General features: G+C 40.2%; 1 protein-coding gene across 2 annotated transcripts in view; it reads right to left on the bottom strand.

The window, feature by feature from the left end:
• LOC133976554 (sodium/potassium-transporting ATPase subunit alpha-1) overlaps nt 1-27,481 on the bottom strand; it is a 45,293-nt gene that overhangs the window by 3,614 nt on the left and 14,198 nt on the right. Inside the window, exons 1-19 of one of the 2 annotated variants that reach the window (XM_062414775.1) lie at nt 11,381-11,524; nt 10,854-10,958; nt 7,389-7,448; nt 5,727-5,828; nt 5,481-5,582; nt 5,272-5,385; nt 5,013-5,147; nt 4,683-4,800; nt 4,241-4,509; nt 3,846-4,154; nt 2,926-3,060; nt 2,493-2,685; nt 2,207-2,382; nt 1,978-2,114; nt 1,161-1,311; nt 860-1,028; nt 601-755; nt 334-457; nt 68-213 (exon numbers count right to left, since the gene is read on the bottom strand). In XM_062414775.1, the coding sequence (XP_062270759.1) occupies nt 68-213; nt 334-457; nt 601-755; nt 860-1,028; nt 1,161-1,311; nt 1,978-2,114; nt 2,207-2,382; nt 2,493-2,685; nt 2,926-3,060; nt 3,846-4,154; nt 4,241-4,509; nt 4,683-4,800; nt 5,013-5,147; nt 5,272-5,385; nt 5,481-5,582; nt 5,727-5,828; nt 7,389-7,448; nt 10,854-10,958; nt 11,381-11,392 (2,712 nt within the window). In that variant the 5' untranslated portion in view covers nt 11,393-11,524. Of the gene's footprint in view, nt 1-67; nt 214-333; nt 458-600; nt 756-859; nt 1,029-1,160; nt 1,312-1,977; nt 2,115-2,206; nt 2,383-2,492; nt 2,686-2,925; nt 3,061-3,845; nt 4,155-4,240; nt 4,510-4,682; nt 4,801-5,012; nt 5,148-5,271; nt 5,386-5,480; nt 5,583-5,726; nt 5,829-7,388; nt 7,449-10,853; nt 10,959-11,380; nt 11,525-27,481 lie in introns of those variants that run through there. The other variant, XM_062414776.1, reaches the window with a different exon arrangement.

Here is a 27,481-nt window from a genome sequence, read left to right as displayed (position 1 = left end):
ATTTTTTTATTTTGGCTTTTGCTGCTTATGGAATTGCATTAATTATTAAATGATTGGAAATACTGACCCACTGCTGTCCGTAGCTGTCTTCCAGGTCATTTACATATTTGTCGTCCCAATGTACTCTGATACCGAGCAGGTCCATTGGTAGGAAACCATTCTCAGCCAGGATCACAAAGTATGTGAAGAACCCTGCTGTGGCTTGCATCATACCTGACAAAGGAAAAGAGCAGTTCATTCATAACTTTGTCTAACTTTGTCTGTCTCTACTATTCAGTCACACTAGGTTTTTATGTTTGTTTCTCATCCTCTATAGAGAGAAATGAAAGTTACCGATTTGTCCGTAGGCTATGCTGATGAGCCTCTCGTTCACTAATTTATCTGTTTTGGGGTTTCTGGGCTGTCTCTTCATGATGTCGCTCTCAGCTTCTTCATAAGCCAGGGAGATGGCAGGGACCTAGCAGGTAACAAGTAAAAAAATAAATAAATGAAAAGTAAATTAAGTGAATAACATACCCACATTATGTATTATCATGACTTTCTTATGATGACGCTGCACTTTTTCGGCATTTGCAGATCTAAAATCAAGCAAGAGCTCACCATGTCAGTTCCCAGGTCGATACAGAGGATGGTGACGGTTCCCAGGGGCAGAGGGATGTTGGCGATGATGAAGAGGAGGAAGGGTGAGATCTCGGGGATGTTACTGGTCAGAGTGTAGGCGATAGACTTCTTCAAGTTGTCAAAGATCAGACGACCTGGCAATGTAATTTATGACGGAAAGAAGAAATTAGTAATGTGACATTTGGGAAGTTAAAATGCTTGTTGTAGTTTGCGTGTCTGAATTGAAAGAAAGCGTTACCTTCTTCCACTCCAGTAACGATGGAGGCAAAGTTGTCGTCCAGCAGGATCATGTCGGCGGCCTGCTTTGAGACGTCAGATCCAGCGATTCCCATGGCAACACCGATGTCAGCTTTCTTCAGAGCTGGAGAGTCGTTGACACCATCACCTGTCACGGCCACAATGGCTCCCTGCAGAGAGAGAGGGGAAGGAGAGTTTGAATGTGCTGCTATGGACCAAATTCACAACAGGTGAGCTTTAATTTTTTTTCAGAGAACAACTAAATGTAGGACAGCAGATGGCGCTGTGTGTACGATGCTGACCTGTCTCTGGCAACCCTCCACGATGATAAGTTTCTGCTGAGGGGAGGTTCTGGCAAAGACGATTTCAGTGTGGTGTTGCAGGATGCTGTCGAGGTGATCGGGGTTCATTTCTTTCAGCTCGCCGCCGTGGACAACGCAGGCCTTAGCATCCCTGGGGAGGAAATCGCAGCAGTGTTAAGACAACAGTTGTGATCAGACATCCTGTTTCTGTGAGGGAAAGATGAAGCTGGGATATGATCAGGGCAATGAAGCGACACAATGCTAAAATCACAAGGAAAAGGCACACTAAGAAAACAGGAAATTCCTAGAGACAGACAGCATCAGCCTTGGAACCCCAATTAAAGGACAATTATAGCAATGTTGGAGAAAATGTTGGGCCCAACCTCATAATTGCAGAGGATGAATCATCCATTTATCCAACACTTTAACAGTGTCTTCATTTATCTTGGTGCCATGGTAAAGGATAATGTAATATTTTGCCCACACAGGTGACATTTCGCATCAATAACAAATACACTTTCCTGCTGGAGGTTCCTGCCCAGAACTACAGTTTTAATCTCACACTTGGCTGTGATCTGAACACATATAAATCAAACATGTTGTAGATTTATTTGTCTGCACTGTGGTACAAGCCTTTCTGGCTGAGCAGATTGCAGGCCTCGTGAGCCGACGCTGAATTTAATTCTGTATTGATACCTCTAGTATTACAAAAAAAAGCCACAGAAGGAGGAGGCTTCTAGAAAACCCTTGAAAACTAGTGTTAACCATCCGCTAAAATGTGCAGAAGTCAGAAATAAGCTTTAGTGAGTGTACAAACCTAGGGTTAACCTCTGAAACTGGAACGTTCAGGCGAGCTGCAATGTCTTCAACGGTTTCATTGCCCTCAGAAATGATACCTACACCCTTAGCGATGGCTTTGGCTGTGATTGGATGGTCACCAGTAACCATAATAACCTGAAAAATAGGAAGAAACAGGAGAAAAGACAGTTTTACACATGATGCAGTGAAGTTGTATCATTCTGATCTTGAAATGTACAGTTGCATACCTTGATACCAGCGCTCCTGCATTTGCCGACAGCATCGGGCACAGCAGCACGAGGAGGGTCGATCATGGACATGAGGCCAACGAAGCACAGTTTCTCAGTGGGGAAGTTCACCTCCTCAGTGTCGAAAGCAAAGCCCTCTGGGAACTGGTCGTCGGGCAGGTTGAAATGGCAGAAACCTGGAAAATAAAAAATTAGAAGAAAGAGAATGCTCATCAGTCACATAACAAGGGGACTTTTTAGAGTCTTTCCACCAATCAATGTAGGAATTAAGCTCGCCCATACTAACCCAGTACTCTCTCTCCAAGTCCTCCCAGCTCAACGTAGGCGTTCTGGAAAGCGTCTTTCATCTCTTCGTCCAGCGGTTGCTCTTTGCCTTGGATCATGATGGAGGAGCAGCGGTCCAAAATCCTCTCTGGGGCGCCTTTCATCACCAGCAGATGCTTGGACTCTCCGGGAGTTGTGTTCTTGTGAACGGAGAGCTGTAAGACAAGAGGAAGGCTGTGTAGTTAATGTTTGTTTTTAATCAATTATAATCTTAATTTTGCCGGTATGGATTATTAATCGTTTGTTAAAAACTGTTTAGTGAAGACTCTTACCCGAACCCGAACCCTAACCCTCGCCACTAGAGGACCTAGAAGTCTACATTGTCTTACAATGTTGGATCAGTTGGGATTGATAGTGAACAGGTGTACGCATTTCCTTTCAATTGAATTGTTTACCTGATATTTGTTGGTGGAGTTGAAGGGGATCTCAGAAATCTTGTTGTATTTGTCTCTCATGCCGCCGACAGATCCGCAGCACAACTCGATACACTTGAGCAGGGCAGCTTCTGAGGCGTCACCGGCTACATCTCTCTGTGAATTTACACACAAAAAATGAGTTGGACTAAATTCATTCAGATGAATTTGGATCGGCTTAAATGTCAGTGATCAATTCCACAAAAAGACACTTGAACAACAAATGCCACCACTGTTGCTGGTGTAATTTTAAGACCAAGTAAATAAATATAGATATAATTATAACCCTAACCATAACCCATATGATATAAAGAGATATATATCACCCCTTTGAAATAACCAACAACTGCAAGATTCACCCCAATTTCAACAACTTTTGATATTGTGAGACTTGTCTTTCTGCTTCCACTGTGCAGTTTGAGGTGTATTCATTAAGAAACAAATCAATAGGCCTGTCTGGTCACTTCCTGCTGCAGCAAAAGCTATATATTACTTAAAAGACTTTAATTGTGTTGAGTGCCTTTTAAAAAGATTTGTACTGCATTTGTATTTTGCTGCAAAGTCCCAAAGTTCTTTGCCAAGTTATAATGCCAAGAAACGTCCCACACACTCACTGCATCTCCTTATTCAACTGAATTAAAAAATCAACGAGGGATAGCACCCAATTTAATAAAAGGTTCCCAGGAAGAAATTATTCTGAGAGGTAAAAGGGTAGATTCTGCCCTGTGCTTGTCTACAACCAAGACTAACAGATGGTATCACACCAAATGTTACTGATATCGTCTTCCAACGGTGAATTATTTAGACTCTTTCGTGGCAACCTGAAAGGGTGAACTAGAGCAAAATGTTTAGTGTATGGTGATCAGAAGATTTTAAAGGAGGATGCAGGTAAAGGTCAGCACCTTCAGGATGGGAACATTGCCTTGCTCTGCCAGGAAGACGGCGCGGTTGCAGAGTCCGGCGATTCTGGCGAGGGCTGCCCAGGTGGCCGAGCTCCTGTCGAAGGAGGTTCCGCTCTGGTTCTCGGTGGTGTCGGCCTCGTGGATCTGGTTGTCGAACCACATGTGGGCCACGGTCATTCTGTTCTGGGTGAGGGTGCCGGTCTTGTCTGAGCAGATGGTGGAAGTGGAGCCCAGGGTCTCCACAGCTTCCAAGTTCTTCACCAAGCAGTTCTTCTTGGCCATACGCTTAGCAGTCAGAGTCAGACACACCTACAGATGAGAGCACAGTTAGTGGCTGAAGGCTTTTTTGATCAACAATTAGACCTAAAAAACAAAAAGGGGACATCAGGACTTACAGTGACAGTAGCCAGGAGACCTTCTGGCACGTTGGCGACAATGATACCAATGAGGAAGATGACGGCCTCCAGCCACCCATACCCAAGGATGAGGGAAAGGACAAAGAAGGAGACACCCAGGAAGACAGCCACACCGGTGATGATGTGAATGAAATGCTCGATCTCTTTGGCAATGGGAGTTTTGCCGCCATCCAGACTGGAAGCCAGTGTGGCGATACGACCCATGACAGTGCGATCTCCAGTATTGATGACAATTCCTCTGGCAGTACCTGGGGAGAGACGTTATAGGATGGTTAAGAAAAAGAACACATCAAAGTTGACTTACTCTTAATACGGATAAAATTTAACAAAAACAACAACTTTTGTCACTTTTACAGCTTAAAGAAGTTTATATTGCCATTATTCTTAGACTTATATTACTTTATTTTTGTTTGTCCTTTACCTTCAACACAGTTGGTAGAGAAGAAAGCGATGTTCCTGGTCTCCAGTGGGTTGTCATTGGAGAAGTCGGGAGTACGGGTCTGGGGCTCTGATTCACCGGTCAGTGAGGAGTTGTCCACCTAGAGGGAAGGAAATAAAGCAAGAATGAAACATAGCAAATATTCAGTGATGAATCAAAGGAAGTCTAGTCATGAAGGGAATAACAGGAAATTAAAAATACAGCATTGACATGCTGTATTTCCCATCAGCATGCTGACAGACTGTGTGGTGTATGAGTGTGAGTGTATTAATCATAATTTCTTCTTAGTATGCACTTGTGGACTTTACAGACCTTGCAGCCGTGAGCAGAGATGATTCGCAGATCAGCGGGGATTCTGTCACCACCTTTCACCTCCACCAAATCTCCAGCCACCACTTCCTCAGCGTTGATGCTGCTCTTCTCACCATCACGGACAACCAGGGCTTGCTACAAGATCAAAGGTGGGATATATGTGTTTGGAGGCAATTTCTTAGCATAATTATGAAGGCATCACTTATCATATATTAGTTTTGCTTTTATTTCCCAGATGCTCAGGTTTGAATTATCTCACCTGTGGGACCAGGTTCTTGAAGGACTCCATGATTTTGGAGCTCTTGGCCTCTTGGTAGTAAGAGAAGCAACCAGTGATGATGACGACAGCAGAAAGCACCACACCCAGGTACAACTGCAGGAAGAGAAATGGTTGATTTATATTGATTTATACTTTATCTAATAGATGATTTACTCATCATGTACATGTATTAACAAAGACTGTCTTACGTTATCATTAGCAGGTTCATCTTCTGAGGCAGCCTGGATACCATAAGCCAGGAAGCAGAGGAGAGCACCGATCCACAGCAGCATGGAGAAACCACCAAACAGCTGGCAACAAGATACAGTAACATTTAGGATAAAACCTTGACACTAACCACTTACTCACTGCAGTGAATATGAATGCCGAAGCAGGGTGAATTTGAATATTTAAACAAGGTCTGTGTTTTACATGGAACTCCAGACGAGTTTTACCTGTCTGCAGAACTTGACCCATTCAGGTGTGGTGGGGGGAGGCGTGAGAGCGTTTGGGCCATCTCGGGCGAGAACCTCTTTTGCTCTGGAGGTGGACAGACCCTAGAGAGAGGAAGATAGATGTAAGCAATGACAAACAAATAGACAATGAAAGAAGTTGGAATGAATTAAGTAAATATATGTAAAGCAGGACTTCTTAGGCACCTTGGGCGCTTTGGACCTATCTGAACTTCCTTAAGGTATGAATAAGAAGGGAGCTTTGAGTAAAATGCTGACTAAAAATATGGTACAGCTGCCTGGCATATAGACAGAAAAAAAGAGAAGTAAAATGAGGACTGATATTCAGGCAAAGCCATAAAAGCAAAACCTGCTTGTCCAGTTTTTCTCCCTGCTATTTCAAAGCTTTGTTTTTCCCCAGGTTTACTGGAAGGAAACACTACAAAGAACAAGTTAAAGTGACACGAATCCTGCTGAACTGTTTTATTCGGTAAACAGGTACACTGCTATTACCTCAAGAAGTGGTGGATTAACGTTTGCTTGAAACAAAAACAAAAAGAAACCACATCCACAGGAAGAGAAAATCTCAGTAATCCTTCAATTACTGCTTCCTCTCTTCCACAACTCGGTGTAATTAGACAGTGAAAATAGAGCTTGTGAAAAAAACTTGAAACAGGGAGGAAGGACTGTCAGGTAGTGTTGGTGTTATCAATGAACAGTACATTCTTTCAACAAGGTTAAGGTCATAATTTATTAGGGAGTAAAAAAAAAAAAGGGAAATAATTGAGGTAAATGTGTCTGAAGGTCTCTTTGGAGGGATACCAGGAAGGAAAAGCAGGTTTTTTTCCCTTGTTGGTAGGGTCAATAAGACTAGCATTCCTGCCTGAATGAAGTCTTTGTTTAGGGGCAAACTCAGACAGATTTGATTTCTGTAGATAATCAGCATCAGTCAAGCATTTGGCTGGTGTGGGCTTGTATTGTGTTTTGTAATGGGATTTTTGTTTGTGTCCTCAGCTTGATGAAGAGCATGGTGAGAACAGGAATAGCACATTGTGTGTAGCAGTTATGTTTTTTTCTTTCATAACAATGGGACATAAATTCACCCTCTAAAGGGTTAGTTCACCAAAATAACCTTAACAATATCTAGCCATGGGGGTAGTTTTGGTTTTATTTGCCAGTTTTTTGAGATATCCATCTGAAATATTACTTTTTTACTAAGAAAACTCCATTCACCTCCACACTTTTGGGATGGATGCCAAAGTCTCTGAGCTTGAGTGTGTAAAATCAAAACTACTTGCATGGCTTGACATTACTTAAAGTAGGGGGAAAATATAACATATAAAATATTTGTAATTTGGGGGACCAAACCTTAAAGAAAGTCGTTAGCTAGCATTTCTCCACATTAGAGTGAGACTGTGCAGCTAAATCTTCTGCCTCTGCAGTACTCTAACTTACTGAAACACATGACTCAAAGTGTGAAGGGTGTTTCTGTGTGGTTGTAAATCTTTGACCTCAGTTTGCACTGTGAGATCTTTGATGGCCTCTGAGCTTATCTTCCTGTGTGAAAGTGTCTTCAGCAGCCAGTACAGTAAGTCCAGTGACTTACTATCTCTATGATAGGCTCAAACACAAACACCCATGCACACACACATGCAGAGTACTCACTCTGGATAGGTCAGTTCCATATTTTCTGTGAAGTTCATCCAGGGTTAACTTGTGATCATCCTATGTGGACAGACAGAGAGAGAGAGAGATAGATTGAGAGACATTGCATAAAACAAGCCAAAATCCCTATTGTTTAAAAACCTGCAGATATTATTTAGTTTGAGTATTTAAAAAATGTCCTGTCATGGTCTCTAGACATGGGGAATGTAAAGAGTCCACCCTCAGATCAGGATAATGGATGCCAAACACTCTGATTTTCAGATTAGTAAAAGTGGACATTTGAGTCCGCCAATGACTGGGAACTCGCAACCAAACACGAGCCTCCATGAGCTCAGCTATGTATAGACTCATCCAAACAGTCAGTTTACTGAGAGCAAACAGTCCATCCGGCTAAATCAATGTCACCCAACTGATATTTTGACGTTTGCTCTGACGGGAATTGCTCACGTATTTGACATTTTGGTGGAGCTTACTGAGAACTGGATTTACTCATTCAGAAGGATTTGATCCGCTTTAAGTGTTGTTTTCAGGTAGAATTTGATGATAGCGCCTACATTTAAAAAAAAAATTTTTTTACATTTCAAATAAAGGAGAGGGAAAAATGCAAATATAAGTGGATCAGCAAATGAACAACAAGAGATGCCGACACATTCATGTGCCTACACTGTTTGTGTTTGAATAACGCCTACAGTGAAGTGAATGACTCGGAGGGCGACATTCTTCCCATGTTATTTGAATGATCTGAAATATCACCCGACTCCCACTTTCGGTTTTGTTATACTGAGAAGCATTGTAATCTTTATACAAAATGCAACACATTGAAACAGCCAAAGTAATGTTGAATGTTTCTGTTCTCATTTACTGCCCTCACATACAGTATGTGGCAAATTCTAATTGTGATTGAAATGAAGGAAAAAAGTATATTTCAATATATATATATATATCTACTTATTGTTATAATCAAACATTGAATAATTCCTTATATTGTCAGTGCAAATATATAGACTGCAGCTGCTGTTTTTATTACAATCATCTACTGCTCAGAATATATATTCATATATATATATATATGGATGTTGTGTGAAATTACACATTTATATAATAATCATTTGACTGCTTAAAATGCAAAGTCCTGAGCTGCTAATGTGTCCCTTTACATTTACAGCTGGGGGAGAAAATGGGTGTAATTGTATGGTTCTGCCTGGCCTGCCACAGTTTTGCATCATAATAAGCGAGCAAAGTGGTCCACGCCAAATGTGCCATGGATAATGTGTTATCACATGCCACAAACTAGTGCTGCTTTTTTTAAACTGTTAGTCAGCAGTTCATTCAAAGCCTGTGGAGGAAAACTTCTCCATCAGCTTTGATGCTACAGCTCATAAACACACATACGGATCTTTTGATTGCAGACTGCGCACTCCTAAACTAATTTAAAGAACATCTTCTGGACACCACTGATGTTTAACTCAGTCAACATGACTCGATATTTAGCATTTTCTGTTGCTACATTTGATCATATTGCCAGCTGCTTTGTGTTGCTATGGGAACGGTTTCCATTGTCTTTAAGCTGGACTTTGAGGCCTCAGTTAATTGTATGATGGTGCAATAATCATTAACGCGTCTGCTTCACGAGCCTCAGAGACACACCGACGCTCTTACTACTGTTTTACTACCGCCCGATACACTATAATTCTTTAACCAGAGTCTGATTCTTAATCAACGAGAAAATACGCCACTGTCAAACTTTGGAACTAAAAGCTTTTCTGATGCACTTTTAATAGCTGGGAGACACATTAGCGACCACGCCTGCTGTTAATTGCAGTTAATGATATGCTAAGTTGGGGGGTACGAGGTTACTGGCGATACGATTGCTGTGGCATTGAGAAGTCCTTCAGCGGCTGCAGGACTTTGAGATCTAGTTAAAACGCAGCACACAACAATAATCATTAATATGTCACCGAGATGAGGATCTTATTACCTAATAACCTGCCATACTCTGTGACCTCCTGGATGACATTGGGCAGAAACAGGATTCTCGAGAAGCACGAATTTACAAAATCATTCATTATAAAACTGGCACTAAGCCAAGGCATGCATATTCTGCTGTAACTGTAGTTTATAGTTCTTATAGTTTAACCTATGACAGCATCCATCTACAACCTTACTTCATGACCTTGTGAAAGTCATTGCTATCACATCATACAGCAAAATGACAGGAAATTAAAACCATTTTGATCAAATGAACATATGATTTGGCATCAGAAATGGCATATTTGCTGTTTTATTAGTGATCTGAGATGAACATGAGACCTGAATCTGCCTCAGTGTGAACTGACCTTGTGAAGGACACTGACCAAGATATTCAAAAGGCACCTTCACGTGTCTCAACTCTTTTAACCAGCCATTTTCATTGGGGTTTAGGGACAAACACAGAGGCAACGATACTTTTCTTTTGACAAACTTCTACTGCTTAGAGGTCAGTTTAAGCCTCGAGAACATTTAGCACCTATAACAGATTTATTCCTGAGGTAAAAACTTCCACCAAATGTCTATTTAAACATGAAAGCGGTGGCATGGAAGCGCTCGTTAGCTTGATTCTCGGAGTTGGAGATGATCTTAACGCAAGAGTGCTTCACTGACCTTGGGAAATGACCTCCGTTAGCTACAGATTTAGATTCCGAAAAGCTGACAGCAGCGGAAATTTGGGGCGACTGTTATTACAATCTATCTGCACGGGGCATTTCAAACCCACCAAAATGTCTATGTATGCAACTTTACACATTTCCATGCATCTCAAGTAGCTGAGTGCAGCGATGAAAGTTTAGCTTCTTATTAATTGTGGCTGGAGAAAAAAAAAACTGGCTCTACTAATTAAACTACCCATGAACTGAGAGTTTTAAAGGACATTAGAAGCAGAATAATAAATGTTGGCTGTATCAAGGCTGTGGAAAAAGGACTAGTCCACAGACTACTCTATAAGGACAGAGCTTCTCAACCAACATTTCAAAGGTGTAAGCCAAACTAGATAAGAATGACTTAGAAGTTAAGTATAGCTATGAACTCCCTAATAACATGTGACAGTAATGCAGCAGTGTAAGTAGCAATCTTTATGAAATTAGGGTCAGACAGCTACATCTCATGTGACTAGCCGTGAGGTCAAAGCAGAGGTTTGTCTCAACCGTGACTGTACAGTTGCTGTGACCAATGGCAGTTGACTGACAGTGACCAAGAGTGTAACATGGCCTGAATAAGTCATTAAGAATGAGGAAATGTAGATGGGAGGACATGGTTTCAAAAGTTCAGGAAGGTTATTCAATTTCACGCCTTTTCCTTTCAGACGTAGTTAAGGATGTATAAACATGATAGAAAGCCACTTTAGAAGGATTAAGTATCATCTTGCTTCAGTGAAATCACCTCAATTAAGATCTTAAGATAATTATAGAGTATGGTTGCTTGTGTACTCACCAGGTCGACTTCTTTTTTCAGGTCATCCATATCCTTCGCCCCTTTCTTCCCTTTTTTGTTTCCGCCATCTGAAGTGGCCGCCAGTTTATAGTCATCTTTCCCTTTCTGGTTTGAAGAAAACGAGAGAAAATGAGTTTCTGAATAAGACAGAGCACGTGTGACATGAGCGCTCTGAAGCTTCCTGTTTTTGTTGAACGGCTAAGAGGCAGAAAAGCAGTATCAACTCTGCTGTTCAAACATATTGTAAAACACACGTTAATCATTGTTGGGAGGATTGTGAATTGCTCTTATAACAGCCTACAATTTGACAAGTTGAAGAGTTCTCAAACTCTCACAACTGCAGGAAACAAGAACGCTTGCACAGCACATTTCGAAACTAAAGTACAAAGTACTACAGGCAATCCACACATGTCAAGCTTAACCAACAACTTGTGACTTAGTGTGAGCTCAAAACTGAAAAAAAACATAACCAGCCTGATGAAGGTAAGAAACCAGGTCAAAACATGTGACAAAGCTCTAATACTTACTCCCAGCCCCATGGTTGCGACGCAAGTCTGAGAACAGTCAATCCAATTGTCTTTTTAAATTGCAACTTTCCTACTCCGCCTCTCTCTCTCTCTCTCGCTCTCTCTCTCTCGCTCCCGCACTCTCACTCACTCTAGCCCTGCTGTGTCTTCTGCACTCCCCTGAGCAAGAAGATAGGTTTCTTCACATTTGCATACCTTTATACCCGCAACCGACTCACCTGCCCTGGAAGGAGGAGCTTTGGGGGGAGGATGGGGGGGGTGGCTGGGGGTGAAACTAGACAGGTGAGAAGTAGTATATGCAGGAGGAGGGAGGGGGGAGTCTGCGGGGGAAGGAGGTAGTGGTAGTTGAGTAGAATGAAAGCAAGGGGAGGGGTGGATTTTGCACAACTTCCCTGTATTGTTCTCACCGCTTTCCTTCGTCTAATTTTCCTCTTTACTCCTTTCCTTCGCTCCTCCTTTAATCATAATTATAATCTTAATTAAGTTTAATTTAATTTCAACAACATGTAGATGGTTTGGACAAGCAAACGTCCTTCAGTTCCAGAAAAAACCCTGGTGAATCTCAGTGCGTACTGTCCCTATGTGAAACGTTTACAATACAAACAGGGATGAATGGGAAAAAAGGCAAGACAGTGGAATAGTGAATGAGAGACAGATCAAGATAAAGACAGAGCTATTAAGGTGAAAGTCCAGTTCTCCAGGTGACTGATTGCCTGAAGCTGAATGATGCATTAAAATAACAAAGAGTGAAAGAGAAAAAGGACAAGCAGCTGATTTAAACGGATTGACTTTTTTTTTTCTCCCCGTGAGGCATTGGGAGAAAGAGGTTGGACAAAACGGTTGCTCAAAGCAAAGATAACAGGAGGAATGTAAAAAAGGGAGGAATCCATTGAGCCAGTGGTTTTCCCTCTCTGTCTGAGGTCAGGCTGCTCTGTTTTTAAAAAAATAAATAAAAAAATAAAAAAACACCTTGAAATTGATTCTGAAGTCCTTCCACTTCAGGAAAAGTCAAAAGACCAGGACTGGAATGTCTTTCACAATGCTAAACCATTGTGTTTAGCATGGCTTCATATTGCTGCAATACTGTGTGAGCTTAAAAAGAGTCTTGGCCGGCTGCCTGCTGGTCCCATACAAATGGATTAATATATGTTAATCATCCTGGGAGAAACAAAAAAATTCCCATTTAAGACCCAATTTGTGCTCTAAGAGTCTTCTAAGCATTTAGTTTTCACCTCCAAACATGGGCAAAGTTCAGCTGCTGCTAAACCAGGAAATGGATACAAATGCTTGTTTAATTGGTTCGGTGGATAGATTAACATGAACCAAAAGGGTTGTGGCTACACTCATGCCCCACCTGAATGTCCTGGTGGTTATCAGAAATCTACAACAAGGCCGTAAAGTTTAACAGGGAGCCACTTAATGAATGATTGAGCTGCACAATGCCCCTGAAAAACACGGTGTCCTTGAACAGACAGAATGGTTTTCTCAACTGGTCACCAAGCTGGCACAAAAAAAGGTCCAATGACAAAAAGTATGACATGGCAGGAGATGCATTAGACAAATGCTTTGTGACCCAGCCTTTTGAGTCACCGTTCAGTGACAATGTCATCCCAAATCTATGGCGGCCCCCTTTACTGTAACCAAAGGACACTCTAAGATGTGCTCTTCCTGTTCATTGAAACTCGCTGGGAGGAGGGACTGTCCTTGTTGGCTGGCTGGCTGGCTGGTGGGGGTTGTTGGATGTGTTTGTAGTAAACTCCCAATTGTTTATAGTCACTAGACTATGCAGGGAGGAAGAGGATGTTACTACAAAGATGACTAGAGCGGGTGAAGGGTAGAGAGAGAGATAACGGGAATGGGAGAGGTTGTAAAAAATGTTTTCTTTTTGTTGAAAATGTTCAAATTTCTTTTGGTATTGTTCTGCTGGTGCTGCTACTTTAGCAGTAGATAGTCCTAAAGAAGCTATCATGGCATGACAGCCTGCAGTGTATTGAATTGATTTTGTTTCTATTCTATTCAAAGAGATACAATAGATCCCGAAAAAAAGAGGACAGTGATGTAAGTGATAGAGAAAGGGAGAAAACCCTTAAGGGGACAACCCAAACTAAAATAAAACCCATTTTCCCCTCAGACAATGGCTCTAGCTCACCACAATACAACAGAACCCAGTGGAAAGTGGCTTGTGGTAGAGTTGCTTGTGATAATCAGATTGAATTCATTGGGATGCTAACTAACAGAACATTGCGCTTTCAGCTATATACAGTATATACTTGTGTGCATACTTCAGTACTTGGCTTCACAATGACAGATGACCACACCCTCAATTCAAACACATAGGTGCACACACACATTAACAATTTGTGTTTACACATTCCTTTTGTAGGATCTGTTCTTAAGTATGTTTAAGTCTTTGGGAAATGTACCTCCCATGCAGAAGGACATCATTCATGCATCCATAAAACCAAAACAGCAAACCATAATTGAGCCTAAGTGGCTCCCTCTGAGTTTTTCTCCAGCTGATGGGGGTTACAGCTCAGTAATAATGCATCATAGGCTTTTGTTTAACCCAAAACAATGCTCTGCGATACATAAATAGCATGGGCGCTAACAACGTAAAATGTGGCCTTTACAATGTCACTGCACTAATGAGTCATGGGAGTAATAGTAACATTATTAGAGGAAACATAGTACAAGATGACTGAATAGCATAATAGCTATACATTTAACAGGAAATAGGAAGAATAGTATTCAATCTGGCACTCAAACGCTCATGTTATGTGTCCTCTGCAGAACAGGGGGCACAATCTTTAAGTTAAAGGGTCAGTTCTCACAAAAAAGACATTTAGACATGCAGATCATTTGGGTTTTGAGATATCCACCACCACCGTATTACAGTAAGGGTAGAAATGTCTTAGAAGGTCATCTAAAAACCTCAGCAGATAAAACTGAAGCTATATGGATGGTTAAATATCAGTAGGGTATAGTAGTGTGCTATATTTCTCATTTTATGGTCTCTGGCTATAGAAGGTTGAAATGAAAGTACATTTAAAATGTCATTTCACATGTCCAAATGTCTATAAAAAGGAGCATTGTAAATGTTTTACTCTGCAGCAGGTTGACCTTGCCAGACTTGAACTGTCTTGAACTTTGGACCAAGTGTGACGTAGGCATTTAAAAATGCTTAATAATCAAACCAAGAGCCGGTCTGTTTTACAGTTGTTACTATTTGACAGAGGCTCAGCACTGATTGACAGGGATAGAGAAACACCGGCAGACAAGGAAGGATCGGAGGGTAAATACAGCTAGCATCTATCCAAATAGATTCCAACACCACTAACTTAGATCATATTTACACTCCGATACTGATGAGCTGTCCAACTTTATTTGGCAAAGAAATAAAGGTGTGTTGACTGAGCATGCTCCCTTGATATTTAGCAACGGGCACACAGCATACAATTAAAAGATACAATCTAATGTAATAAAACCATAACATGATAATTACTGTTTAGATCTTTCTGTTCTTGATTTACTACCTCACAAATACAGATAGTTTAGGTAGTGAAAGTGGTAAAAAGTGTCAAACTGTTTTAATTTTTTCATTTTAACTAGTACACAACATTTTAAAAAGAGTATATCTGTCATTTAGATATACATATGTTCAGAAGCACACAGACATGTAGTACATGTGTGGTTGATTTAAAGCATGATACAAATGCAGAGACTTTTGCTTGTATGGAAATGGTTGGGTTGTAAAGCTATTTTGCATTGCTATGTATACAGCATACATGAACTGAACAAAAAAAGAAGAGAAAATTGTATCATTACTAGTCATTCCTACTCCTCCAGAGCAGCGCCAACAAACAAAGATCTATTGTCTCCTTCAGCATCACTTCGAATACTAAACCTGTGACTTATTTAATAAATTAACAACTGATATTGTTTATATCCTCTTGGATTTTCTTTGGAGTTTTTAATTGGCACGGAGAAAAAGGATATGTGAAATAAGCCACTACGTTATAAATTCAAGTCAATGTTTTGATAATTTTCTTATTGAACATATTACTATATCATCATTGTATGAACTGTATACATAACACATAAAATGGAGAGTGATGAGAAAGACAGAAGAGGAGAAATTAAACACATTGTGGGAACAGTATGTTTCTCAGCCACTTGGATTCCTACAGTAGAGTAAATTGCTGTACTGTAACAGCACAAACTAATGTATTTGAACCAGTATATTTTTAGCATAGAAACTATCAAAAGGCAGGAACCTTCTCTTCGCACTCAAATCAACTTCTAACCGGAAAACGTGCCTTTATTCACGGAAAATCATCTAACACAGTCACCTCTTCACACTGAATTTCCTGCTCCTCTGCTGACCTGCATTCCTTCACATACTATATCTCTATGTTTGTGACGTGTGGCACATTTCTACATATTTCTGCTCCTCTCTAGCCCAAAGCAGTAAAGGTATTTTTGAAAACTGTGTCTCTATATTGGCATAATACGTTTATGATGATTGATATCTGTGGACTTTCTGCACATATTCATATATTTTCTTCTTATGTAAACTATCCTCTTTGCAATTTTCTTAGAATTTACTTGCCATCTTCACTCTCTCTGCTGAGCGCACTGGCCATGTCATACTAGGAATCAAGATGGCAGCCAATTTTGGAAAGCAAAATATACTAAATTCTCAAAATATAACAGAAGCTTCAAGCTGAATCTGTTTTATTCCAGATACAGGAAGAGGAGAAAATTATCATAAATTCTACTTTTGGTGTATCAAACCAAACAGGACAGAAATGAATCTCTAAAATAAATAAATAAATGATGCTAAGACCTTGTAATGCTTTGGCTGGTGACACCTGTTATTCCCACAAGAGCATATCTCTGACGCACATTTATCTTAAGGAAAGACACTAACTAATGCTGCCTGGGCCAACCAATGTTCTCTCAAAAGCTCTGTCTTAGCATCACAGCTAACCAGTGATAGTTTCTATTGGTGCTAAACTGGTTCCAAAGCCAAGAACCTTCCAGAGCCAACCAACAGAAACACGATGTCTGCAGAGCGTCATAGTCAGTCACTTGGCCCAGAAAATCAAGCAGCATATTTTCTTCAATAGGGGCTCAGAACTCCCAAAAAGAGACTTCACACACCCGCTCCAGATTCCCAACCCGGGTGTTTATGTCAGGCAAAATTGCAGCTGAAGGCACAGAAGTGTTTGTATTGACTCTTGGTGCTCATCTTTTGGCTCATTTCTGCCTGTATAGTTTCAAATTTCCTTTCTTTAGTGACTATTTTGGCTTGTTTTTGTAGCACAGAATGGATGTTTTTTTTAGAGGTTTCAATGCTGTGTGCGAATATAAATGAAACATCTCCGGACATGTGAGTCTATCTGCCTCAGTCTTCTAGCTTATCGGCTACTGGTTATATCTGTCAAGGTCTGAAATCCTCCCTCTTTAAAATAAGTCAAAAACACAGATAAAAGTGAGAACAGAAAGTGAAAACAGTACAGCAATTTCTGGGCTGTTAATACTGATAAGGACAAAAAACGCACTCATGTCTTCTTTCTCTCCCTCCCGCTGTTTTTGTACAGTATCTACAACGATAAAGGAACTGGACATGATGTAACTGGATGCTACAAAGCTGCTTTCTGTCACCTCAATGAGGTCAATTGCCTGAAAAAGATCCTTTGACATACAGAACATCTCAATAAGACTTAAATGTGTTCTCAGTGAGGACAGAGTTGTTTTTGTTTTTATGCAAAGTAACATACTTTAAGAGAGTTTCGTAATCAGTGCTGGGAAAACAACATATTTCAAAGCTGTACTGTACATAGAGATGGGACCATAACCGTAACCACAACAGTAAAATTACGACCATTACACAATAGAAAGGAAGCTGCTTGGTCACCTATTCTTCTCAGTTTACAAGCTTGCATAGTGGCAATTTCAACAGCTATGCAATTATACATTTTTTTAAGCGCCAAAAGACATGAATGCCTAACTCTCACTCACTTTTTGGATTACTAAAACTCAACTTAAGGAAACACTTGGGCTCTGAAGATGCTAAAAGATATGTAATATTGGGTAAGCTTTAAATTACAAATCAACAAAGTGACCTACATACAAATCTTTTCATCTCAAGTGTTCAGCCATTTCTAAACCGATAGTGGATTCATGCTTTCATCTCAAACAAACTGGTATGTCGTAAATGCACTCCCGGGAAAAGTATATTGAGATGTCACTTTTTCATGAAGATAACAATAGAAATAGACTTTTCTTGTTTTCCCCTAAGATAGGTTTAAATGTGCTTGGCTCTCCTTTCTGGCAGTCTCTACTCTACAATCAACAGCTTTGCAGCCATAACAGGAATCTTTTTTAACCTTGTATAAAAGCATTAACAAAACACAAGATGGTACACTGCAGTTTAATTGATGAACCATAAATAAAAACCAATTAAGACACATGACAACTATGAAGACAATGCAGAAGAGAAGATGAGAGATAAACAAAAGACAGAAAGCGCAGCTATTTATAGGTCCAAACATTTGCCAGAAACCTTGTTTCTACCAGGCCAAGCTTATTAAAGAAAACACAGGCAGGATTTCTCAAATGAGGCATTTCGATCAGCAGGAAATTGCTGTAAAATTAGTGAATATATTAAGGATCCAAATGAGCTCCAGTGTCAGCAAGAGATCTGACAGCTGATAGATCAAACTGGAATTAAACTGGGTTACAACATACAACAAACATGATGGTATCGTGTCATAAAGAAAATGCTCAGTACATAGTTTGATGTAGCTGCTTCGCAAGCTGCTGGATCACATTCCTCGTATGAGTAAATGTAGGCGGAGAGTAAATTGGATTTGGATTCTTGTCAGTTTCTACCCGTGTGATCAGGACAGGCATTGAGTAATCTCCCACAGATCTGTGCATGTTTCATTGAGACCATACTCTTACAAGCGAACACACACAGACCCTGCACATCCCTCTAATCTGGCTAAGGATTATGGCCGCAATTAGAGGAATGAGAAAGAGAGATAGAGAAACAGAAACACTCTGATTATTGTTATTGTTGGTATTATGTGTTGGTCCAAGGATAAGGTCACAGTTAAAAGAGCAAATAGGGATTTAAAACTTAACCTGTAATCGAATTAAACTTGAAAACACCCTAAAGTAAAATCACATGAATTACTGGACTGATGGAAGCAAAAACTATGAAAGCAAAGCAAACTATAAAAGGACAAATTTTGCTACAAGCTATATCAGGTTCATCAGGTTTTTATTCAGCATATTCATTTCTGTGTTGATCTTGATCTTAATATTGAAGCTCAATATGTAGTGTGAATAACTTTCTTCGGTTGCCAGTGTTAATTATAACTCTGGAATATCTGTTTCTGAGCCAAGATCCACGTATGATATCTTCTAAAATCTAACCAGTGTATGAATAAATAGCAGGAACTAATTAATGTAACATTACAGCCATAAATTCTTCATCATTATGCAGCAAAGGAATACAGCAACACAGAAAACTAGTGAAAGAGTGAATGAGGGGATAAAGAAAGAAAAGAGTCACTGTAGGCACTGCCAGCCTGGCTGATCTAAAGCCCTGGCAACAGCAACAAAGAGCCACTGTCTGCTCACTCTGTCTTTCACACACTCATGCATGCATGCATACTGTACTGTGTAAACCCGAGTGCAGATTTAAGCGAGTTTGCTGATAGACACACAGACCAAAAGGACTACAAATAATTTAAAGTTGTAATTTCTTCTTCAGCTGATGCTAATTAAGGGTACACATTGTGATTAATGCAAAACACCATTACTCAGGCCTATAGCTGCAGTCCAAACTACACCATCTACAGACAGGGAAAGTAACAACAGTTTGTACTTGAAACAACATGATTTTGATGAGCTCATGTGCACGATCTACAGGCAAGGAAAGTAATAGCTGCAGCAGCTTTGGCTACTTATCAGCAATGAGTGTTACAGCTGCAGTTTTTATGCTATTCCATAGGAAAAGTCTGTCGTTTAGGTGCCATTGGATGGATTGCAATGACATTTAGTACAGCACCCTTCAGGTTGACTTGTAATAAGTTTGGTAATCACCTGGCTTTTCAGTTTGCGTCGCTGTCATTTCAAATTTTATTTGTCCAATACAAAGCATACATGTTTAAAAGTTGCTAGCATGGCTACTTGAATGACACAGACACAGAACTATATTCAGGGGTGTCTATTTCCTGACTACTCTCACAATGGGAGACATCCAAAAGATGAGAGGAAGAGGAATTTGTGCCACACTATGCTGCACATCAATGCCCATTTGTGGCCTTCCGTAACAGCTTATCCTTCAGCTCAATGGGTCAGAAGACGAAATCCAGGGCTGACCAGGCCTAGGCTCTTGAGATATGTTGATCAGTTGGCGATAAAGGTCAGTGGCGCTGTCTACTTTACAATGGCCCTTTAAGATGGTGAAGTGTGTTAAGTGTGAGCCCACGCTTGATCTCTAACATATCTCTCAAAGGAAGGCCTGGATCAACGGACCTGATCACAGCCTCAATTATCTCTTTTTCTTCTTCTTTTTTTTTTTTTTTGGATGAGTGCTTTGACTCGAGTCCCTCAGTTTCATCTTTGGTGTGCAGAGACTAGAAACACTGAGTTATTTTCTCTGAGTGGGTTCTTGAGTTTTAATATCTTCAGTAGCAGCACTTTTCCCCAACTCAGTCATTAATGGGGAAATGGCAAATGCCCCACAAGAAAACAAGAAACTTGCTCAGAATGGGATGCTCTCCACTTCCTGTTTTCTCTCACATTTTTTCTTCTAGTGGACCTCTCTGGGGTACATAGAAGAAAGTAACTACATTTAACATTCAATGTTTAATGGAATATATATATGGAAGAAGACAGGTTTGAATGGTTGAATCAACCTTTTCATGCTGCCAAACAATGCTAATGCAAACCATAAGAGACTGTGAGCTGTGCGTAGAAAACGAAAGCTAAAATGAAGAAACAGCACCAAACCACTTTCCCAGTTCTCAAGATTCAGTGGTACATGAATCAATACGTAAGTCTGGAGGGAGTCAAAAGATCAGGAGATTCCTGGAAGCGAATGTGTTGAAATGATCATCAAATATTGCAAATAGTCAAGGGTCATGAACTTAGCCTGCTGATAAGGTGAAGGCGTTGTTTATTTGTCTGTGTTTTGGGAATTTGTCTTCGGCTCTAAGACAATGTTATCAAAAAATCAACACCCACATCTCAGGCTTTCAGCTGACAGTCTCTGTTTAAGCGAGTTACCTTATAAGTTGTAATTATGAAGTGCCATCACTGTAAACAAGCTGTTACTTACATATAATTGTTGTCTTAAGACCATGATTATGTTTATGCCAGTTGCGCTACGAAAAAGGTTTTAGCCTGAGGTAGAAAATGGCTGCAAATATATGCATCCGCAGTGTAAGACGGAGCTAAACAACATCAAAACTTCCAGTTGAAAAAATGTGACGAACAAGCACGAGCACATTTTGTCACACCACACTACTGCTCATCAATGAGTCACTTCATCTCTGTCAGTTTCTGTCACCGGTCACGCAGTTTTCACTTGAGTGAAAAGCTGTGGTACAGTGAGTGCTGAGGGAGGGTTTTGGAATAAAAGCCTTGTTGGCCATTCAAACCAAAGCTGCTGTTATTTAGTTCCCTGAGAGATAGCACTGGCAAGACATCTGCTCTCTAACTGTGTCAAAGGTCAGTGAGTCACTCGCAACTTTTCAGACTAGTAGAAAATAATACCTAGGGGGATGGAAATGTACCTGTAGAAATACAGCAAATGAACAGAAACATATGTTCTCTGTTGGTTTCACACTAACTTTTTTATAAATGTTCTATTTGTTCCCGCTGAGTGTAATATCCAAACCCAAGAAAATGTTCGTATACACATTTTCCAAAAATGTGGTATTGTTGGAAACTTATGGGTTTGAACAATGTTTGCCTGCACACTGACAGAGTACACTAATAGTTCAGTGGTTTTAATATCCTCATACTCACAATGTTTTGAACTGTATTACCCCGTACAATAATGTTTGAACCCAAGCAGCAGAAACAGGATAAGTTAAGGAATACTTTGATGGGAAGAGAGAAAAATAAAAAATGGGAGAAAAAAAGGGTTTAAACTTTTCAAAAATATGATTTTCATGGGTTTCATGGATTTGTTTTGCCCCACTAGCATCGCCATCAACTGCAGCTTTACCATCTTTTCATTCATCTCTAAATTGACAAGTTGGGAACAAGTTGAGAGGAACTAGGAGCAGGGGAGAAAGTCAAACAAGGGACAAGTGGAGGTTGGACAGGGAGGAGTTGAACACAGAGGAGGAGACGAGGAGGAGGAGTCTCCTCACATGACTGTAGTGGCATGTCAGTTTGTCCTTGGAAAGGACACAGAGGCATCTCACAACAAGCGATTTCTTTGTCTTTCTATCTGTCTGCATCTCTCTCACTTTCTCTGTCTGGCAGTCGCTCTCCTTCCTACGTCCTTATCTCTCTTGCCCTTCCTTTCTTTCTCCCTGTGGTCTTTTCTTCTTGTCATTTCCCAAGAAAAACTTTTTCTACTGTTGAAAAGTTAGAAACCGAGAAGAGAGATGTAACTTTCCGTTGCTCTGTGTGTGTCAGCTTCTGCACCGCAATCACAAGGGACTTCACTATTGCGCAATATGTACTGTCAACACACACACACACATATAATAATCACACATACACAACCTGTTCGTACTTTGGTGTTTTCCGCTTTCTGCTCTACTGCTGTTATTGCTCAATGGGCATTCATTCACACTTCACACACACTCAGTCATGTTTCCATCCTTTCGCAGGACATTACACTGACTTTCATTCATTTTCTTGAGAGTTAACTAACTTAACCAAAACCAGCACATGCCTAACCCTAAACAAACTTGAACTTTAAAACAAGTCTTGACCCCAAGATTAATGATTTATATTAAGTCCCCATAACAGATTTATGTATGTCAATCCATCATGAGGACTACCTGCAACACACACACACACACACACACACACACACACACACACACACACACACACACACACACACACACACACACACACACACACACACACACACACACACACACACACCTGTACCTACCCCCACATTCCCTCTTCCTCTTCATTATCATAATCATGCTGTCAGACACCCCCCCCCCAATACACACACACACCAAATTCCTTTGCTAGCTCCTCCTCCTTTTCGCTATGAAGACTTTCCCCTGGGGCCCCTCACAGCCTTCCCTCATGGAAAACTACCAGTACACACACAGACCCACACCCACACCCACACCCACACACACACACACACACACACACACACACACACACACACACACACACACACACAAGATCTGTTAACAGTGGACAGCAGACTCTGGGAAGAGAGAGACACACTCGATGAAAGAAGGAGAGAGAGGGTCTTTGATGATATTAATACAAATTTGATGAAAACTAACTCATACATTTTCAAACCTCCCCCCGCTCCTCCACCCACACCTAAGGGACAACAGTAATATTTACACTGCCAACAAACCTGAAAGGCTGGCTGACAGTTGAATACACACGGATGGATAGACGTCAATAGAGAGATGAATAAACTGATCTTAACAATTGAAAGCAACATTAGCTCTAAATGGACTGATCCTCCATTGAACTGTGGTCAGCGGGAGGTTTGCAATATTAAATACCTTTGTACATTGTCCATCTATTTTATTTTACATAGTACTGTACAAAAATGGTGTCTTAATCTTGAATGGTAAAAGTAGACATCTTCCTATATCTTCCTAACTTTGTGGTCAACAGAAGAGAAAAAAGAGTGACAGGTTTGAACATTTTATACGCTGTTTTCCTGTTAAGTGACCTCTTGTGGTGGTGTGAATAATGACCCTGGCCTCTCAAGGAATGGCAGTAGTAGCAAATCCTTTAGAGGAGGTTGGGTTGGGCATACAAAATGTCACTGACTGACTTTGACACCAGAGACTTTTATTTGCGGGTGAGTATTCCGTTTCTTGTCACCGTGATGGCAATATTTTTATCAACTTCTAACATGGCTGCAATCTTCCCCCAATATTAACGAACCAAGTAAGGTTGCTTAGAGGTGGCAGAGCAGAAAAAAACTATATTGACTAAAAGACTAAAAATCGACTTATTTTGTTGTTTAGATACTTTAAAAGCCACAAACACTTTGCTTTTACCAAAACTTCACTAGTTTACTAGTTATAATGAGCTCAGAGAAGCCTCTTAAGTTCATCAAAAATATGCAGAAGTGATGTTCAAAGACTTCTAAGGTCAGGCTTCAACCTGTGAGAGACAAGAAGGAAGTTAATCATATTAACCACGGATTATCCAACTATTGTATATCTGTAGGAGCACATTTTTCACAAACGTCATGCTGGTTTTGTGACTTTCACCCCTCATAGAGAGAAGCAGAGGAAAGAGAAAAGATAGGTGGGGGTGCAACTATGGAGCAGAAAGGTGAGCTGACGTTTGTTTACAATAAAGCTGTGTTTAGTCACAAACACTGAGCCTCTATCGTATGTGGGTGCTACATGTACTTCCACCTTGTAGTAACTAACTACAAGTATTCACTCAACTGTGCAACTCAACATTCTCAGCAGAATTTAACACCTGGGCACAAATGATGTAGAAATATCACATTTAAAGGGCAATTTTACATAGAAGAAAGTCTTAAAAGTTGCATGATTTTTATGCTCTGCATTTAAAATCACTTTTAAAAGTCAATGTGACTTATTTAGATTGATATTCATTTAAGGGATCACTGAAGACTTAAGCACACAATAGTCATGTGTTTAAAATGCTATTTTTAGACATAATACTTGTAATTCTGCTGCCTTGAAGGATTGTTCCTGGCTATACTATTTCATACTATAGCGTAATACCCAGATGTGTAGACATGTGGTGCTTTGACTTCCACCTTAAAGATTACCATTAGGATTAGGCAGAATGACAGTTTTCATTGTGATTAATATACGTTTTACAGATTTCCTTCAGAATAAAACGATGTAATCACATGTACAATCAGTAAATAAAAGATACTCTCAGCATGACAGTGTTAGAAATTGATGGTATTTTTCTCCACATCATATTTTTCCATAAATAAAGGTATAATCTGCAACATTTTCATATATATGCTGATTTAATGTACAGTTAATATGACACAAAAGTGACCCAGCCTACAGAATATCCACTCTTGGAAAGCTGTAACATCCGGTGTACAGTACAACTTTTCTGAGAAAAACCTCTTCTGGTTAACAGGAAATGATGCCTTTTATTTAGTTTGGCAGCAGCAGTGTTTGATCAGAAAGGTTCTTTTTCTACATCTGTTCTGTTTTTTCTTATTCAGCTTTTAAACCTTTATGGTGATGGACAATTAATTGGATTTGAAGTATCCAGGGTATGAAAAACCTCTGTTTACATTATTATTTTTAGTTATGTTAAAGGTAAAATATCATGATTTTAATCCCTTCAATGTAAAGACCTGATTGAGTCCACACAGTCTGTGCTTTTTTATTTAGAAGCATTTACAGACATCCCTTTTTTCACATTTCAAAAAAAGTGGGGAAATCTTCTGTGAAACAGGTATTAATAGACATCGCAGCACTGGAAAATACTGTTTGACTGACAGTTGGTCTCTAAGTGCAGAATAAACACAACACAGCACCGACAAGCATCAACAAAGCTAAAAGACAAAAAAAAAGTGAGGCTTTAAAACCAACTGTGATACACTGGAGAAATATTAAAAGAAAAGACAAAAATAATGTAATAATAATAGTGTTGCAAAGTTTAACATTTGGAAATATGTGGAAACATGGTGTATACGTTCTGTTTCTGCATCTTATATACACAATACACCAAGCAATCCAGATTAGTGACAACACACACACACACACATACACGCACGCAGCATCCCGGAGCCTGATCTCTGATGCAGGGACATTCTGACACAGGCAAGTGTTGCCTAGCAACAAGGTCTCACACATGCCATGTCTAGAGGTGTACTGTCCGTGCTGCTGGCGTGGCGGTATGTGTGTGTGTGTGTGTGTGTGTATGTGTATGTGTGTGTGTGTGTGTGTGTGTTTGTGTGCGAGATAAAGATAGAAAAAGTAGTAATTATGACTTGATGAAGACAGAAAGTGCGCACTGCTTCAACTGCAAACTCCAAATATCCTCTAAGTCCCCAGACAGATTTAAATTCAAAAACTGACCTTTACTTTCAAGCTTCATCCTAAAAACAAAGAGCATATGAAGTTTCATCATTCCTGTTATTAATTTCAAGGCGGTAAGATGAAAGCCAAGGAATGACCAGACCAACCTCGCATGGATTTTAGTGAGATAAACTACAATTACGTCTGGGTCGGTTTGTCCCCCGAGCTGTGGAACATTTTCTACTAAATTTCTTCTTTTCATTGCAGCAGAAAAGGCAGCATAGTGGACAAACTTTTTCTACAGGACATGTCTTTTGATCAAAAATTCTTTATCATTAAAGTTGATAAACTCACAGATCTTTGAAGTGCTGGAATTATGCATCTGCTTTTTTGCTATGCATGGTAAAATAAATGTTTTGTATCTTAATATTTGCAAGCAATATTTTTCTAATTTCACGCAACCAAACTTGAGAATTTAGTGGCATTGAGCAGAGCGGACTCAGCAGAAATTGAATATAATACTCATAAGTATGTTTAACTTAGTCAATAATCACTTGAAAATAAGAATCATTGTGCTTTTGTGACTTTAAAATGAGCCCTTTATATCTACACATGAAGTGGGTCCTCTTCAATGGAGTTCACCACGATGCGCTGCCATGTTTCTACAGTAGCCCATGACGGACAAACCAAACACTGGCTCTAGAGAGGTCCTTTCATGTTTTTTTTGTGGCAACCATAGGTTCTCCTACATGCTTGGAAGGGGAAGAGGAAGAGGGCTATTCATTTTGTTGTAACTTGCAACCACACACACGCACCAAAGCACACACTAGCACAAAGAGGAATGGAAATGGATTTGCACTGGGAGCCTCTAGGGGCCAATATGACGTTGGATGCACAGTAAAATATTTCCAGATCTGGATTTGGAACAGGACCAAAAAAATAAACAAACAAAAATAACCAAAAACACACTTGAATGCACGCACACACATACACAAACACACACAAACACACAAAGAGGAGCACGGATTTCGCTCTGGGTCCCGAGGGACCGATCTTAGCCTCTTAATGATGACGGAAGCAGAGAGATGGATCTACTATGGTGGGGAGGGGATGAGAGAAGGCGACCCTGATAAACGCTTTTACTACAAAACACACACACGCACACGCACACACATATACACACACACACAAGCGCACACACACACACACACACACACACACACACACACACACACACACACACACACACACTAACGCATGCAGACAAACATGGTCAGCAGAAATGGATGATCATTGAAAAAAAGAATCAATAACAGCCTGAGACACAGAAAGTCCAGATCTTCTCTTTTTCTCTCTCGTCCTCACACTCTGCTTTTCATGCCAGTATCATTCCATCAATACACACACACACACACACACACACACACACACACACACACACAAACACACACACACACACAGAATTTTGCGTGTCAAGAAAGCGAGGAGAGTCACTGTCCATACAGCAAAACTTTCCAAGAAAGACACTCAAAAAATAGGCGAACGCATGCACACTCGCCATCTTGGCCCCATTACTTAGTTGCTATGACAACGGTCCACACCCCACCTACCATTCCAGCTGCGCACCCCGAGACAAGTATACAAACAAACGCACATACGATACATTTTGTATACAATGTGTGTTTACAATGGCTGTCAGACAGAGAATGTGTGAACAAGTTCATCTTATGTGTGTGTGTGTGTGTATGTGTGTGTTTAGGATTAGGGACATCCATATGATGGTGAGATTAGTGAAGCTGAGCAACGAGAGCACAAGATGTCATCAGCATCTGCCATGAATTCCTATCAAACTATTTCTATTCATCTTTCTCCA

The sequence above is a fragment of the Scomber scombrus genome, chromosome 24, assembly GCF_963691925.1.
Source record: "Scomber scombrus chromosome 24, fScoSco1.1, whole genome shotgun sequence".
NCBI lineage: Eukaryota > Metazoa > Chordata > Actinopteri > Scombriformes > Scombridae > Scomber > Scomber scombrus.
Note: the sequence above shows the minus strand (reverse complement) of the source record. Positions and strands in the feature narration are given on the sequence as shown.